Genomic DNA, 15,833 nt, shown 5'->3' with positions numbered 1-15,833 from the left:
TATGATTGTGCATGCAAATGCATACATGTACATAATAATGTAAATAATTTAATAGAAGGCAGATGCTTTTATCTAAAACAAAATACTGAATGCAAAGTGTTAGTTATTATTATTTCCAGCCCCCTACCCTGGTCAGGACAGATCCAGCTGGTTCTGTGCAGAACTGATTAGGCAGAGTTTTACATTGTGTGTGCTGGCAGGACTGCTGGCCTGAGGCCCAATAAAGCTCTGGAAAATCCATGTTTGGATGCAGGAGGTGATAGTGGGGTGGGGGCAACACTGAGCCTCTTCTCTGGGCAATCATGGTGAGCTATAGACTAGTGAAAGAATACTGCTTCGCTTGTGTTTTTTGCTCTTTCATCTGGGATGAACCAAAATGCTGGCAGCAACAGTTTCTGTTGCCTTCTTTGATTAAAATTGTTATGGTGGGGTTTGGTTGTTGTCTGAAATGAGCATGATAACTAATCTGAAGGATAAGTCATGGAAAACATACTCTAATTTTGTTTAGTCAAGAATTTTAGGTGAGAATTACCAGGCAAGTGTTAACTCTTTCTATACTAATTCTAGGCTTAAAAACAGTTTCAGATAATAACAACATTGAATTGTAATCTTTCTTGAATCGGCAATCGTTCTTCACCCTAAATAAGGTAATTTAAGGTCAAGCACCTCCTAAATAAATTAGGTATCAAATATCTGTCATTGCCTCTCTCCAGTTTCATTTTTGGCAAGATAACTGACAAGGCCATATGGATTTGCTTGGAAGCAGGTGTTTTTAGTTGCGTTAAGAGTCGTGTTAACTCTGCAAAGTCGGCTCAGAGTAACCAACTTTTGTGTGTCCATTGTGGGCAGGATTACTCCACACCATTGCTTGCTCATGTGTCCATAAGCCGCCTTTTGTTGCAGAAGAGAGATAGCTTAAAACCGCTTGCGTGAGGATTTTTCTATTACCTCTAGCACAGACTGCTGACTCCAACACAACCCTCATCGACCTCCCATACCGCCACTGTCTTAAACAAAACACTAGCTAAGGGAACTCAACCCCCTAAAATATACCAGGCCTCACATCATGTCAACTATTGATCAAAACATACAGTCCCTCCAGATACTATTCATCCATCCTGCTGTATTAAGTAGCTGTATCATGGAAACACTTGGCTTCAGGAAGTCGCGGCCTAATGGTTAGAGATTCAGACTCGTAACCCAAAGGTTGCGGGTTCGAGTCTCGTGCCAGCAGGAATTGTAGGTGGGGGGAGTGAATGTTCAGCACTCTCTCCACCCTCAATACCACGACTGAGCTGCCCTTGAGCAAGGCACCGAGCCCCCAGCTGCTCCCCGGGCGCCGCAGCATAAATGGCTGCCCACTGCTCCGGGTGTGTGTTCAAGGTGTGTGTGTGTTCACTTCTGTTGGATGGGTTAAATGCAGAGCACGAATTCAGAGTATGGGTCACCATACTTGGCTGTAGGCCACGTCACTGTTTATTGCTTCTTTTTGGAGCTTCCAAGACATCATCTCCTCAGAAAAAAAAATATATAAATGAAATCTGGATTAAGAAAGGGCAGTTCTCTGAGGGACTTACTTAACCTTTTGAGGGAACATTGTTCTGGACTCTAGTCTGCTCAGTGGAACCCTTACCTTTCTTACCTTGAACAATTAGAATTGTTCAATCAGAACCCAGAGCTCAAACCATCAGTATGATATGTAGATCAGTGCTGGAATCCATGGACTCCTCACACCTAAAGTGGCTGAACAAAATGAGCACATCTGGTGAAAAAGTGCTTTTCTTCATTCTGGGATGAATACTGAATATGTGGTGAATGATCAATAGTGAATGTTTTCAATATGAGCAAAACCTTAAAGAACTCTCAGTGGGGTAAATAAGTTTAGGCATTTTGTACAGTCTAGTTAAACCATGTTAACCACAATTTAACCATGGTTACGCTACACTAACCAAAGTGTAACTATGGTCGTTTTTGTAAAATTGTGGTTATGCAAATGATAGTCAATACGCCCAAAAAAAAACAACAACAAAAAAAAAACTGGTTACTACAGTTTTGCATTATAAAACCATGGCTAATTTTGGTAAGGAATTCTTCTAGCAGTTTGAAAAGTGTTGATTCTTTCATAAACCTTAAGTTAGCATACACGATATTGTGCTGAAGTTATTACTCTTACCAAAGAGGCATTTAACTGACTTTTGACTAATGTTGTCTCCTCCAATGTGGTATCACTTCTCGAAAACTCAAAGGGCAAATTCATTCTTGCCAGGTATGTTCAGCGGAAATGGAACTACAGCGCTCTCTTGTGGCGGAAGGGCTGTTCTTCTCTTGACGTGACAGAACGTTCCGGAATTTCCGCTGCCCGTTTTTTTTTTTTTTTTTTAGGTACGCATCGACAGATGTTGTCCTGTCATCGATTTGATAAATCCATATTTCCTAATGCAATGTCAGCTTTAAGTGTTCACGATCAATCTCATATTTAGAATTGTATTAATTTTACATGCTTAATGCGAATTGGAAAGTAAAAACACTATATTGTAAAATAGAAAGGGTGGTTAAGAATTTAACTGTAATTAAATCTTAACCAATAGTTAACTTTTTTTTATTATTATTTTTTATTTTGCTTCCATTAATTTCATAAACCTAAATATCGTCTGAAATAACAGGCACTTACTGCAAATGATCCTTGATTCAGATGTTCAAATAAAGGACAAAGAATTAAAAGTGTTGTTTAGAGACAGTTTATTAGAAATATGTAGACAAAAACCTCACTGCTTTTAACAAACTTAAATTTATAAACCTGAACTGACAGGTCACAACATTGTTTTCATCTTTTAGTCACACCTGCACTGATATTAAGAGTGCAAACACAAACTGGTCATCTATTGATAAGTTACCCTTTGTTCTGTACAGCTGTGAGGCATATGCTTTTTTTAATCACTTATGTTTACATATATGGAAGAAACCAGTGTACAATTGCCTGCTACACGTCTAAGTGTGATACAAAACAACAAATACTAACTGCCAATCGGAAATCATTTCATAAAGCAGTGTGTACAGACAGGACTATGTATTTTGAACATGTTGAATTAACACAAAAACCTATCCGAGGGGCAAAACTGCAGCTAAAACACATAAAACAGGGGTTTAGCAATGAATCAGTGCAAGGGCTTTGAATATGCCATTCTGATTTCAAATGCAGCACTAGTGAAAATCCAATGTCTCGGCTGGCATTTGCAATGAAGCAGCATGTGCCAATACTTCCTTCGCTCACACACAAGGAAATCGTAACCTCAACACAACAAAACAAAATAAAATAATTAAATAAAATGTACAGTTTGAATGAGAGGGAGAAGGCGGAATATGTCGATAAAGTCATTCATGTCCCTTTTCCATTACTACAAATTACAATGTATACATTACATGGGTGCAATAACCCCACTGACATTGAGGGAAAAGCCCAAGACTGTAAAAGCCATTGAGTAAACGGAGCATAAATGGTGTCCACAATGCATCATCGAGAGCTCGTAATTGTCCATGCAGAACAGAAAAGTAAAGAGTGTATTGTCAAGGGGCTGACATCGCCATCAACACAACAGTAAAAATTCATCCCTTGTGACTTTCTGCAATAAAACGGTTTCAAAAACAATGCAGTTTTTAAATGGCTACCAACTCAAACTTAGTCTCTCTCTTCATTTAAGCGTTAAGTGAAAATTCTTGCTTTCTTCTGCATGACGGTTTGCTCTTCCTTTACTCAAGGTCTGGCATTTCTGGAGGGGGGGGATTAATAGTAAATTAATGAATAAATAAATATTTTAATTACGTGTATTTTTTTAACAAACTTCAGTCAAGTTTTTTTAAGAATACTGTTCATTATTACTATATACAATTATAACGGCTAACATATATTTGGTTCACATGTATTGATTTTCAAAATAATACAACAAACAAACAACACACAGAGGAGGACAGATAATTTAAGAAAACATACTTTCATCATCACTATCTGCAGACTCCTGGAATGAGATATATAAAAAAAAAAAAAAACATTAGCATAGCATTTATTAAGTCACTAAACTTTGTTAACTAAAAAATAACTAATTAATTAATAGTTAAATAATGGGATGCCTAATGAGCGGATAATATGGCAAAAATAACTATATTCTTCAATTTAACAACATTATGGCTTGAATAATTCTCTCACATCATCTGCACCATCCACATCTGGTAGGTCATCTTCCCCGCCCATGTTGTTCATCATCTTTAGGAAAACAAAATAAAAACAATTAAGTATTATTTATTTTCCCTTCACAAAATTCCAATTCTATATTATGAATAGTAATATAAACAGCCACGAACCTCTGAAAAACGGTCAAAACTGGACAGGTCTTCATCGGAGTCATCCTCCCAGTCCTTCCAGTTATTGAAGTCAACACTGAGCCAATTTAGCTGTACATTGAGAAACATTAATTAACACATGCTCTTATTACTAAATGAAGGTACATAATTTAAACCAACCAAACACTGACCTTTGCTTTTTCTTTTGTTAACCTTGGCCAAGACTTGCCAGGTTCAGCTTTTTTTAGACAGCAAAACACAGACCTGTCTGTGCGTTTGTGTTTAGACTCCTGCAAAAGAATAACAGCGTTCTCTGTGACACAAAAAAAATATGTGAGCCCTGCAGATAGAGCTCTTACAACCTGAATTAGAACAGAAACCATCAGGTGGTGTACTTACATTTGGGTCAATGGACTCAAATAGTTCTACTTCATTATGGTGTTTCATGTTATCTGTTCCTCCAACACAACTAAAGCAAAACAATATAGCATATTACAATTCAGAAAGAACTATTATAGTTCTATATTGCATTAACATTATAGCATCAAATACTTTAATAATGCACATATTAAACATCAGTTCATGGCAGCACATGGAATAATTATATTTTGTAATGACAAATTAATAACGACTAAATTTAACACTTTTAACAATAGCTGCATTTAGATGGACCCTACTAATCTGATCGTAATAGGACTAGAAGCACAATCAGAATTTTAAAAAAAGTCATATGTAAACACAATTTGCCAGATCCGACTAAAATTTTACTCTGATTGTAAGGGGTGGTTTATTCCTTTTTTAATCCGAGCGAGAGGACATGTAAACACTTAACTGGATCGAAAACTGAAACTGGGAAGTACTGCGTATGTGCACTGACTAAGAAATAGCATAATGACATATGAGGGGGCCCTTTTACTACAGGTTTCTTTTTTTTTTTCCACAGTTCATGTGCAGGTTTGTAGCCTAATTAGAACCCAAAGCAGATAAAGATTATATGCGCTTTTTAAAACAGCATGCGACAACAGTGGAAAACTCTGTATATTTATGAGTGTGCGGATGTCAAAAGAGTAAATCTGATCAGAAGCTTTTGACATATACGTGCATATCAACCCGATCACTTTATTTAGCATTCATGTAAACACTATGATTGGATTCATCAATCAGAATTAATTAATTCCGATGGAAGCAAAAAGTGTCCATGTAAACGCACCGTCTGATTGAAATAAGATGTACCTGAAGTCAAGCTTTGTTTTGTCAAATTTAACTTGGACATCTTTGCTGTCTTCTATACAGAATTCAATGAAGACAGCCTCCCGTCTGTCATACCACTTGGCAGTTGCTGGCTGCCTGCAAAACGAATGGAATAAAAACATTAGAAAATATCTGGAATTAAAATATATTTGAAAAAAACATGCAGAACATCAAACTAGACTTCAATATGACATAAAAAAAAATGCATTTAGTACTAATGGGGTACATGGTGAACTAAGCAACCAGCTAAGTGCATTTTGTAATCTTGTGGAATAAACACAAGACATCAGCCTGACCACTCCCTTTGTAATGATAACATTCTCCCGCTTATATTTTTAGTGTGCCAGGCTACTTCTCACACGTCAGGAAGCAGGTAAGTTGAAAATTAGGTTTATGGTTATAGTTATGGGATTTGGCAAATGCTTTTGTCCAAAGTGACATACAAATAAAAAGTTTTTGTTAATCCTGTCGACATGTAGTTCCTCCCACACTGCTTGATCCATGCCTGGCATTTCTCCCGTTGGGTTTTAGGTTTCGGGAAGGGAAAAAAATTCCACCACCCCATCCAAACTCTTCAGATACCGGGTATCAGATTTGCACAACGCTTCGACATGTTTCCCTCGCTCAAAACCTTGCCAGACCTCCCGAGCCTAGTTACGGTTGCTTAGCCACGATTGGCCTTTGGCTGTTTTCGGGCGTGGCTTAGCGAAGGGTCAATAAAGATGTGCCAGCTGGAGGCCTTGGCAGGGGTGGAGCAACAATTACGTTACCATGACAACCAATTGGTATCCATAGGCAGGTTCATGCATTGCCTCTAAGCAATCTACGGTTGTCAGATTTATTTGGTGATTTTCAATATTAAATTTAAGCATAAGCTTGGTGAACAGTTTTGGAGTATTTGATGTTTCCCAATTCAAAGAGATAGGTGTTGCCCGAGAGGTATTTCAAAGATGGCCACCAAGTGACATGACTTAAATGTCTTATGTTTAAATGTTTAATGTCTTAAAATGACTTTAATTTAAATCATACACCAATTAATATGTCAATCTGTTTTCAATGCATGTTTTGTTTAGATTTGCGGTATTAATGCTCATTTTAATTCTAATCATCATGATTAATTCCTGCTGCAATCTTAAAACAAGTTGGATCAGCAAATTTTATGTTGGATAAAGACGGTCTCTCTGGCTAGCCAAGCTGATGCTCAGGTGGTTTATCCTGAAGGCTGGGTGGTCACCTGTTTTATACAGTCTATGGTGGTCACCCAGTATGATGGGTGGTATCCCAAACCCTTTTAAAACCATCCAACATACCAGCCTGATTAGGCCTGGACAGCAAACGAAGACTCTTCAGTTGAACAACTGGCCAATTGAGCACCAGATTGGAAGACTAGCATAACCAGGTTTTAAGACCACCTAAACCAGCAAACTAAGGCTGGATTAAGCATGTGTACATTTTCCCAGCAGGGAACACCCTGCATGTCCTGATCTGTGTAAGGCTTAATCAAGGTCCTAAATAACGCTAGTAACGTTACATTTTCCTGTTATTCAGGTAAAAGCTTAAATAAAATATGTAATAATAATAGTAAACTGAGCAGCAGCTCTGATGTTAGCTGTGCAGGAACTACAGGCCTAAACTAAGTTAGCGGCTAACCAGCTAGCTAAGCTCTGCTGTGGGATCAATGTGCGCTATTTTCCTTACCGATTACGATTTTTTTTTTAAATACAATTTGAAACTGTCTTCCCGAGAATGACTAGTACTGTCCTCAATGTCCATGTCAAATAACAGCCTTATGTGAGAAAATCGCGTTTGTCTGATAGAGGTTATGAACACACTTGCTAAATAGCTAGTAAGTTAGTGCATCCTTAACCACTGGCGGCTAAACTCACATGTCGATATCTTCTTTCAGTTTTCACCAAAATCTGCGTTGCCACTCGCGTCCTCTCGCCTGCTGTAGTGTTTGGAAACAGCGCTGTCAGATCAAAGCGAATGCATAAAGACAGAAGCTAGCTGTTTATGCTCCGCTCTGTCAACCTGCACAGGATCCGCGCGTGTCTACTCTCTGGCGCCGCACGCAGTGACGCATCATCTCAACGTTTCTAGCGACTTCTGCTGCGCGCTCCGAGCCCGGGCCACGCGCGCGCCCTGAGCAAATGCGTCTCCATAGTAACAGAGCAAAGGCATCGCTCCACCTCGACTGTTGTAGGATGCAGGATGTCAGCTGATGCAGGAATCATACGTATTTATAATAATGTGATATATAACAAACTTTTTTTTTCTTTCGTTACTTTTCTCTTATTTAGAGTCAAAATAAAATGTATTGTCAAGTTTCTCAACAATTACAATAGAATATAGCCAAAGCGTAGTACTGAAAATAAAGAAGGCAAAGTAAATAAATTAAACGACTGAAGACAAAAGGAAGAAATAATAATAATAAGAAGAAATGGCAGTAATGTTAAAGTGATAATTTAAGTTAAATTTAAAGTGACAAATTATTTAATGAATCTATGTATCTATCTATCTAAGTACTTTGGCATGATGATTTGCACACAATATGGTCAAAGCATCAATACAAAAAAGTGTCATCAAAATAAATTAAAATTAAATAAATAATAATAATAACAGATAGCAAAGTAAATAAACAGATAATTGCTAATTCGTATGAATTTAATATATCTATATCTCCCGTTCATATATTCAGACGGGGTTAAAAAAATACAATAAATTACATGATGTTTGATGATGTCTTTTTTATAAAGTCTATGTTTTTTTAAAGAGCGCCACACAATGGTCACATCCCGTAATCTCTAATCCGGCTCAGCCAAAAGACTAGAATGACGAACTTCCTGCCTACATTATCTTGTATTCAGGGGATCTTTCACTGTAATGACTAAAAGCGAACTAACTGATAACGAAATATGACATAGAGACGCCGAGTTAGTGTCGCGAAGGAGTTCAAGGCGAATCAGTTTCGTCGTGACAGTCAGCGATGTTCTTTGTATGCTTGTTGTCTTCCTGTGGCCAAGGACGGGGAATTGGAAAACCACAAAGAGACTGAGCTGGTGTGTTGATCGAGAGAAGTGTCATCCGAACTTGAATAGGATATCCCAAGCATTAATTCGCCAGGGTTGTCGTAGTTTTAAGGCTCGTTCAATGCAGCGGTCGTCTGTTGACTTCTTCGTCGAGTGGAAGAAGGCATTCTCCAGCTGCTGCAGTAGGTTCCCTTTACATTCACCTCTTCCGGCAAAGTCACTACAGAAGGTGAATTCATTTATTACACGAGCACAATAGGCTTCATCTCAATGTGTTTTTACATTATTGTTATTCCTATTTAGCAAACGCTTAGGTTAAGGCAACTGCCATCCTTTTCTTCATCTATCAGCTTGCTGGACGATCCGCAAAATAAACAATGTGTTGATCTAACTTGTATATTTATTTTCTCTAAAACAGGGAAATAGGCCTGTTACTGCAATAAACGAGAATTTATGGGATCACAAGGTAATTTAGCTTCAATAACGTAATCACTGCAAGCATCAAGTGACATTCATGAGCAGGTAGAGAAACAGAAGGATCCTTTGTTTATACAGTGAACACATTTCAGAGCAGCTGATGTGATTTTACACAGCTGCCTGTTGGTGTTGAAGGTGCAATACTCAGCACAGCCTATTCATGCAAGAAACTTCATTGTCTAGAATATTCCACCCTTCTGCTGCACAGCCACAAATCGATTGGATTGTGAAAGGGTAAATTACATTATGATGATTAAACCTAATACTATAATCCTTTTTATAAGAGTTTAAGCACAAGAAGCTCATAAGATCTGGCTGAGAAGAATTTGCATGCCATCCTGCAGCTCTTGTCAGGTGTGAAGAGTATTGTGAATTTATGCGGGTTGAGTCATTACACGAGTATTATTCATCATATGTTTGTCCAGACAAGAAAAGGGTGAACTGATAACAAGCGCAAGCTTATATTTAATCTAAAAAATTGTAATAAGGTAAAAGGTTTACCAGCACTGTAATTGGTTAGTTCATATGACACCAGTCAGTCACAGCAGTCTCCTGTAGTGTGACACGCTATATTTAAGCTAAAACTAGTTTAATCCACATTTTAAATTATTTTTTTTATTTTATAATTATTACCCTGTTCTTAAGACCTCATATTAACTGAGAAACTACATACATTTATTTAAAAAATGAATGCATAGAGACAAAATAAATGTAAACAGAAATGGCAAATATTAGATTTTTTGAAATAAAAGTCATTTGTATGTTTTATCTGTAATTATATACTATCAGTTAAAAGTTTAAAATAAAGTAAAATAAGGATAACAAATGTTTTGTTTTTGAATATATTTTAAAATGTAATATATTGTAATGGATTTCAAAGCTGAATTTTTAGCATCACTACTCTAGTCACATTTTAATATTCTGATTTCTACTTATTATTATTTTTATTTTTATTATTATTATGTTGAAAACAGCTGAGTAGAATTACTCAACGCCCCCCCTCCCCCCCAAAAAAAACACAACAAAAAAAACACACACACACAAACCTCACCCCACCAAATTTACATTTGTTAATATATTCACAATATAACTGTATCTGTATCTTAGATCTAATAAATGTGAGCTTGGTGAGCAGAAAATAATTCTTTAAAAAAAGTACTGGTAGTATATATGATTATTATTATAATATATTTAGCTATATATCATATATAATTCTTATATTTTTTGTATAATTATTATGCTGTTCTGAAGACTGCAAAGTAATTAAAAAGATATGGATATTATTAAATGGATATTGAAAATGGTACAAAATCTGAGGAAATAATCTCCTAAAATAACCTAAAATATACACTTTTCTTCAAAAAAGATAGATATGTAGATTTATTTTTATATATATATATATATATATATATATATATATATATATATATATATAATTTTTAACAATTTAAAATTGTAATTATTTACTTTAAATTTATTTACTTTTTACACTGTGTGTTTCTTAACTAAAATACTGGAAATAAATAATTCAACTAACTTTTATTTTAATTTTTATTTCTTTTTTTGGTTTGGTATAGTGTCAAATGTAGCATATGTTTACCACAAGAAAATGAGCAAAACACTAAATAATTGCACCGTTTTTAATGTTCATGATGGCCTCATGATGACTCTTACAAACGGATCTCTTTTTCCTCACAGTTTCATCTGATGAGATGAGCGTGCGAGCGGGGCAGGGCAGTGACGAGGTGTTGGTGTCGCAGGCGGTGTGGGATTACCTTGCAGCAGCAGGACGACCCTGGTTGGTCGACTTTGAGGACAAGCAGGGACTGAGTGCGGACATCATCCGGCGTGGGGAGCGTGGCGGCTGCTGTGCCGTGCGGCTCTCCCCGGTGGAAGGCAGCAGCAGGGCCAGGGCTGGAATGATGGAGGGGCCGGTTTCTCCTGTTACACGGAAAGCTTTCATAGACTTATGCCGTTGTGCCCGGAAAGAGATGACCAAACAAGAAGCAGCTCCTAAAAGGAAACGTTCTCTGTTACCATGCATGACAGCAATGGAACCCGACGGGGAAGGGAGCTTGTTGCCCCCTCCTCCCCCTCAACCACGGCGCTCGCAGAGGCAACAGCAGAAATACAGGAAAAATGCAGACATGGACACCTGTGTGGTTTTACCCATGCAACATGAGGCCGCAGCAAGGACCGGCGCCGAGTTAGCCATCACTCGTGAAGAAGAGAGTACCGTTTGCTCCATCTGCATGGGTGAAATGGTGGAAAAGACAACTCTGGACAAGTGTGGCCACTCTTTCTGTCGGTCCTGCTTAGAACAGGCATTTCAAATCAAAAAAGCATGTCCTGTGTGCAGATTGGTATATGGGCAGCTTATCGGTAACCAACCAGCCAGTGGGACCATGATGGTTGAAAGAGACCCAGACCTTGAGTTGCCTGGCCATGAAGGTTATGGGTGCATATGCATCATTTACAGTTTCCCTCCCGGTTTGCAAGCGGTAAGTACTGCTTACAGGCAGATAACAGCAGCGTGTTTTGCATTCAGATAACCACAGACCAGCTTTCATTATATACCGCATAAAAATTCCACACAGAATCTATTAATTGCACACTGTTATGTTTTAAAATTCTTTCAGCAAGAGCATCCAAACCCTGGGGTGAGGTATCCAGGCACAGACCGAGTGGCATACCTGCCAGACAGCCCTGAGGGAAACCGTGTCCTCCGAATGCTGCGGCGGGCCTTTGAGCAGCGCCTCATCTTCACCATAGGCACCTCCATGACCACCGGCATGCATGATGTTATTACCTGGAATGATATCCACCACAAGACCTCCATATGGGGCGGACCACGATGGTATGCATTTTGATATTTGCTTGCTAAATTAGATCTGGGGAATCAGTGATCCCACAAGCATATTTTCCCTGGAATTACTTTTTGACTTGACCATAAAACGTAAAAACTTAAAGCCGTTGGTTTGGGTGATACATTAATTGATCAAAAAAGTCAAGTTCTTTCATAAAACTCCAGATGGCGCTGGCTGATTGTTTCTTAAAGCTGCAGTAGGTAACTTTTGTAAAAATATATTTTTTACATATTTGTTAAACCTGTCATTATGTCCTGACAGTAGAATATGAGACAGATAATCTGTGAAAAAAAGTAACCCAGGAGTAACGGAGTAACCCAGTAACCCAGTACCTTTGTGATTCTTCATATACATAAACAGAGAGAAGTAGTTCCGGCTACGATGTTCTTCCGCAAGACGCAAGCAGTTCTGTTTATTAACCGTTAGAGCGTCAAAAGTTACCTACCGCAGCTTTAATGTAACTGATGATATTTACAGCGTAAAATGATTGGTTCTTGTTGCATATGCAGCAAATGAACTTACTGCTTTATATTAAAATGGCTGGTTCCTCTAAAACCCTCCACCTTCCCCAGCTCCGCCTATATAGATCTGCTACGGGTTATTTTATATGCTATTTGTGCAGCAGCAGTGTCTTAAATACTCACAGCAGCGTATCACCGTATGTAGAAGCAGTTCCTGTACTTGCTTGCAACAGCAACAGCAACAATCTACAGCAATAACAACAGCAGCAGCAGTGTAGCAGATCTATTCCTCCTAGGCCAAATACATTAACATTGTATCTTCCAAATCTTCCATGATAGAAATACAGTAAAAACAGTAATACTGTGAAATATAATAAAAATTGTAGATCTGTTTTTTATTTGAATGCATTTTAAAATGTCATTTATTGCTATGATGGCAAAGTTGAATTTTTAGCAGTCAGTCTGCAGTGTCACATGATGCTTCAGAAATCATTTGATTTGTTGCTCAAGAAACATTTCTTATTATTAGTACTCAAAACAGCTGTTTAATATTTTTGTGGAAGCCATTTTTATTGATGGAATAAAAATCTATAGTACAGCCACTTTTGATCAATTTAATTGCCTTGCTATAAAATATATATATATACAGTGTATATATATATATATATATATATATATATATATATATATATATATATATATATTTTACTGACCCTAAACTTTTCGTATCGTATACTCATACATTATTCTATACATTTATTTAATACCATTTAATAATTTCTTTCAGCTTTGGTTATCCAGATCCTACATACCTTGTGCGGGTGACAGAGGAACTGCGAGAGAAAGGAATAACAGCTGATTGATTTGTGTCGAGCACTTGACAAGTTTCAAAAGGATGGCAAACATGTGCGCTTGACCACAGTCTCTTCACAAACACACTGTGTCGAGTCAAGTCACAGTCATCTGCTGCAGCATTGATTTGGTCAGGACGCTGTTTCACAATGTTTCATTTCAGTCTTTATGTTTAGCTTTGGTTTTAGTATAGTTTCACTTACACTATTTTCTTTGGTACAAACCTGGAGTGCACTTTACTGAGACTGATTGTTCAGTGTAGTCAGCTGAGTTTAAGATACCCACTGGACTGAAGGTGTACACGATTCCTCATCTACAGTACAAACCTCCTCTTTCCTGTTTCAGAATCACTAGAATACTGGCCTCCCTCTTCTAACTCCGTTTGTTCCATCCAAACTATCCTTTAGAACAGCTGATGGTAAGACAAATGGCATAAGCACAGTTTAATGGGTACAGCTGGGAAAATCCCATACAACCTTTTTTTCACAGCACTAAGAGGCACTTTTTCGATGGAGGTAATCTTTTTATTAAGAGAATTTAAAGTGGATTCTGCCTGATCTTCCAGAGTGCAGGATCTAGAGAGGTTATTTGTGGGCCTTTCTAATTATAAGGTCCTAGTAAAAGAGATGCAAGTCGATTTCAGTTTGTCCTAGCTTTCACCACTTATATCCTATGTTTTTGTTGTTCATTCCAATATGATGTGCATAAAAAGTAATATGTTTTGCTTTATGTTTGTTAGGTTCAGTTTTCTCTAGTTTGTCTTTTTATAACTTTGGTCCCATATATATTAAAAAAAATGATGTCAAACCAAAAGGGCGTTTAAACCACTTAAACCAAACTAAAATGTATAAAATAGCCCTAAACTTTGCTGTAACCATCATGTTTATGTCTCAGACTTGGAGCCAAGCCTAGCACTCAGTTTATTTGGATGAATCAGCAGACTTGTCCGTACAAAATTTGTTGAAGTAGAAAATAATTCACAAAATCACAAAAATATGTCCAGGTCACATTTAACCCCCAAATCAAAAAGAAATAGAAGAAATTATATTTCGCATTTAGATTGTAATACGATTTTTTTTCCCAATGCATAACATTATTTTCTGAATATTTTTCTCAATTTGGATAAATTTCCCTCCATATTTCAATAATTTTTTGTTATATCTGTTATTCTCAATTACAGTTTTCATAACTATAACACATATTACAGTAAAACAGTAATGCAGTTATTTTTTTATTTTTTAGCACAAATGAAAGACTTAATTTAAATAATTGCAATTCATTTGAAATATCTACAAATAAAATTTTGAAATCCATAATAAATGACACCATGCAAAACCCACAAAATGGCTTTCTTTGAGCCCAATGTATGTACCGTATTTCTTTATTTTTATTTTGGTGTGAGACCTAGGCTTTGTGAGATTCATCCAGATATCTTAAATGTACTGTATGCTAGGCTGCTGTGGTCCATGAAGCAGATTTATCGAATTTGATTTATATTTCTCTCATTGAAATGTTATTGTGCCTTCTGCTAAAGGTCACAGCCTGTTATAAACTAACGGTACTCATTACTTGTTGGTATTGGTACAACTGTGTTTGATCAATATGAAGCATTAACCTTATAGCAGTCTTTAAGCTTTACGCAAAATGCATCATAATTTCGAAAGCGTTGATCAGGTCACAGATTGTTTTGTGCAAACCAAAACATTTACTTGTTATGTTTTTTTGTGTGTGTGTTGTTAGAGGTTACTTATGTTTTACAGTAACACTTAACAGAAAATAGTATCAGATTTAAGTTTTGTTTTGCTACCATATTCTTTTACTCTCACCTTTATGTTACGAAGGACCAATTCAATCAGGATTTGTAAGACTTACCGTAAGTGTTTCTGTCATGCAAAATTCTATGCACTTCAAAATCTGATTTATGAAATGGACCTCTTCAGATGACTGATTGTTCAAATTAAATAATTTACCTTTATAGTTGTGTTGATTTGTATTACATATTGAATTGTATGCTACAATTAAATTGTGCTTTAAATTTTCATACTTGAATAAATGGATTCTGTTCTGTTACACTGTGTTGGGTTTTTATCAAATTCAACTTTCTCAAGGTAGTCTCCTTATCTCTGTAAATGACAATATAAAAGTGTTGTGTAAATATGAACTAGCTATGACCTGCCAGAAACTGCAGCTGTCATGCTTGTCAGACTAAATGCATTTTTCTCAGAACGAACTACACTGTAGAATTATGATTTGAGCATGTTTTACAAGAAAACCTTGATATTAGTAATAATTGCTTACTAAAGGGATTTGTTGTGCTTGGAAAACAAGTCATTTCTGGAAGAATAAAACCAATTTTAAAGATATTACATAGAAAATTGATTCAGTAAGGGTTTTATATCTTTGTATATTCTGTTTTATATTTTTTCTTCTTCATTAAATTAGTCTGTAAAGCCCTAAAGATGGGTTCCTGTTAACATGCCCCACTGTTGTTGTTGCACATTATTACAAAATATGCAAAAGTAATAATGATGGAATTGGTTCAATTTATTAAGTATGTTTAT

At 36.7% G+C, this 15,833-nt stretch overlaps 2 protein-coding genes across 5 annotated transcripts; one reads left to right on the top strand and one right to left on the bottom strand.

Annotated features, from left to right (window-relative positions):
* Window positions 1-2,722: 2,722 nt before the first annotated feature.
* ptges3a (prostaglandin E synthase 3a (cytosolic)) lies at window positions 2,723-7,704 on the bottom strand. The gene is made up of 8 exons (XM_026243901.1): window positions 7,473-7,704; window positions 5,569-5,682; window positions 4,735-4,804; window positions 4,527-4,625; window positions 4,357-4,446; window positions 4,202-4,258; window positions 3,989-4,013; window positions 2,723-3,767 (listed from the first exon to the last, which is right to left on the bottom strand). Coding segments are annotated over exons 1-8 (477 nt in total). The 5' UTR covers window positions 7,475-7,704; the 3' UTR covers window positions 2,723-3,747.
* Window positions 7,705-8,377: 673 nt separating this feature from the next.
* dtx3 (deltex E3 ubiquitin ligase 3) lies at window positions 8,378-15,342 on the top strand. Of its 4 annotated transcripts, none has more exons than XM_026243892.1 (5): window positions 8,378-8,797; window positions 9,034-9,081; window positions 10,791-11,593; window positions 11,732-11,949; window positions 13,208-15,342. In XM_026243892.1, the coding sequence occupies exons 2-5, from the start codon at window positions 9,069-9,071 to the stop codon at window positions 13,281-13,283; spliced, it is 1,110 nt and encodes a 369-aa protein (XP_026099677.1). In that variant the 5' UTR covers window positions 8,378-8,797; window positions 9,034-9,068; the 3' UTR covers window positions 13,284-15,342. The 4 variants fall into 4 exon arrangements, with proteins under 4 accessions (XP_026099677.1, XP_026099676.1, XP_026099675.1 ...); XM_026243891.1 differs by having other exon boundaries at window positions 8,378-8,844; XM_026243890.1 differs by lacking the exon at window positions 9,034-9,081.
* The last annotated feature ends 491 nt before the right edge of the window (window positions 15,343-15,833 follow it).

Source organism: Carassius auratus, unplaced genomic scaffold (genome assembly GCF_003368295.1).
Source record: "Carassius auratus strain Wakin unplaced genomic scaffold, ASM336829v1 scaf_tig00004557, whole genome shotgun sequence".
In the NCBI taxonomy this organism is placed as follows: Eukaryota; Metazoa; Chordata; class Actinopteri; order Cypriniformes; family Cyprinidae; genus Carassius; species Carassius auratus.
This window is presented reverse-complemented; position numbering and strand designations above follow the sequence as displayed.

Coding starts and splice junctions, on each gene's coding strand:
- ptges3a (XM_026243901.1), bottom strand. Junction 4,447..4,526: donor TAACAAAAGAAAAAGCAAAG/GTCAGTGTTTGG, acceptor CTCAATGTACAG/CTAAATTGGCTCAGTGTTGA. Junction 3,768..3,988: donor TGCAGATAGTGATGATGAAA/GTATGTTTTCTT, acceptor CCCCCCCTCCAG/AAATGCCAGACCTTGAGTAA.
- dtx3 (XM_026243890.1), top strand. CDS start 8,584: ATGCTTGTTGTCTTCCTGTGGCCAAGGACGGGGAATTGGAAAACCACA. Junction 8,798..10,790: donor GGCATTCTCCAGCTGCTGCA/GTAGGTTCCCTT, acceptor TTTTCCTCACAG/TTTCATCTGATGAGATGAGC. Junction 11,950..13,207: donor ATATGGGGCGGACCACGATG/GTATGCATTTTG, acceptor AATTTCTTTCAG/CTTTGGTTATCCAGATCCTA.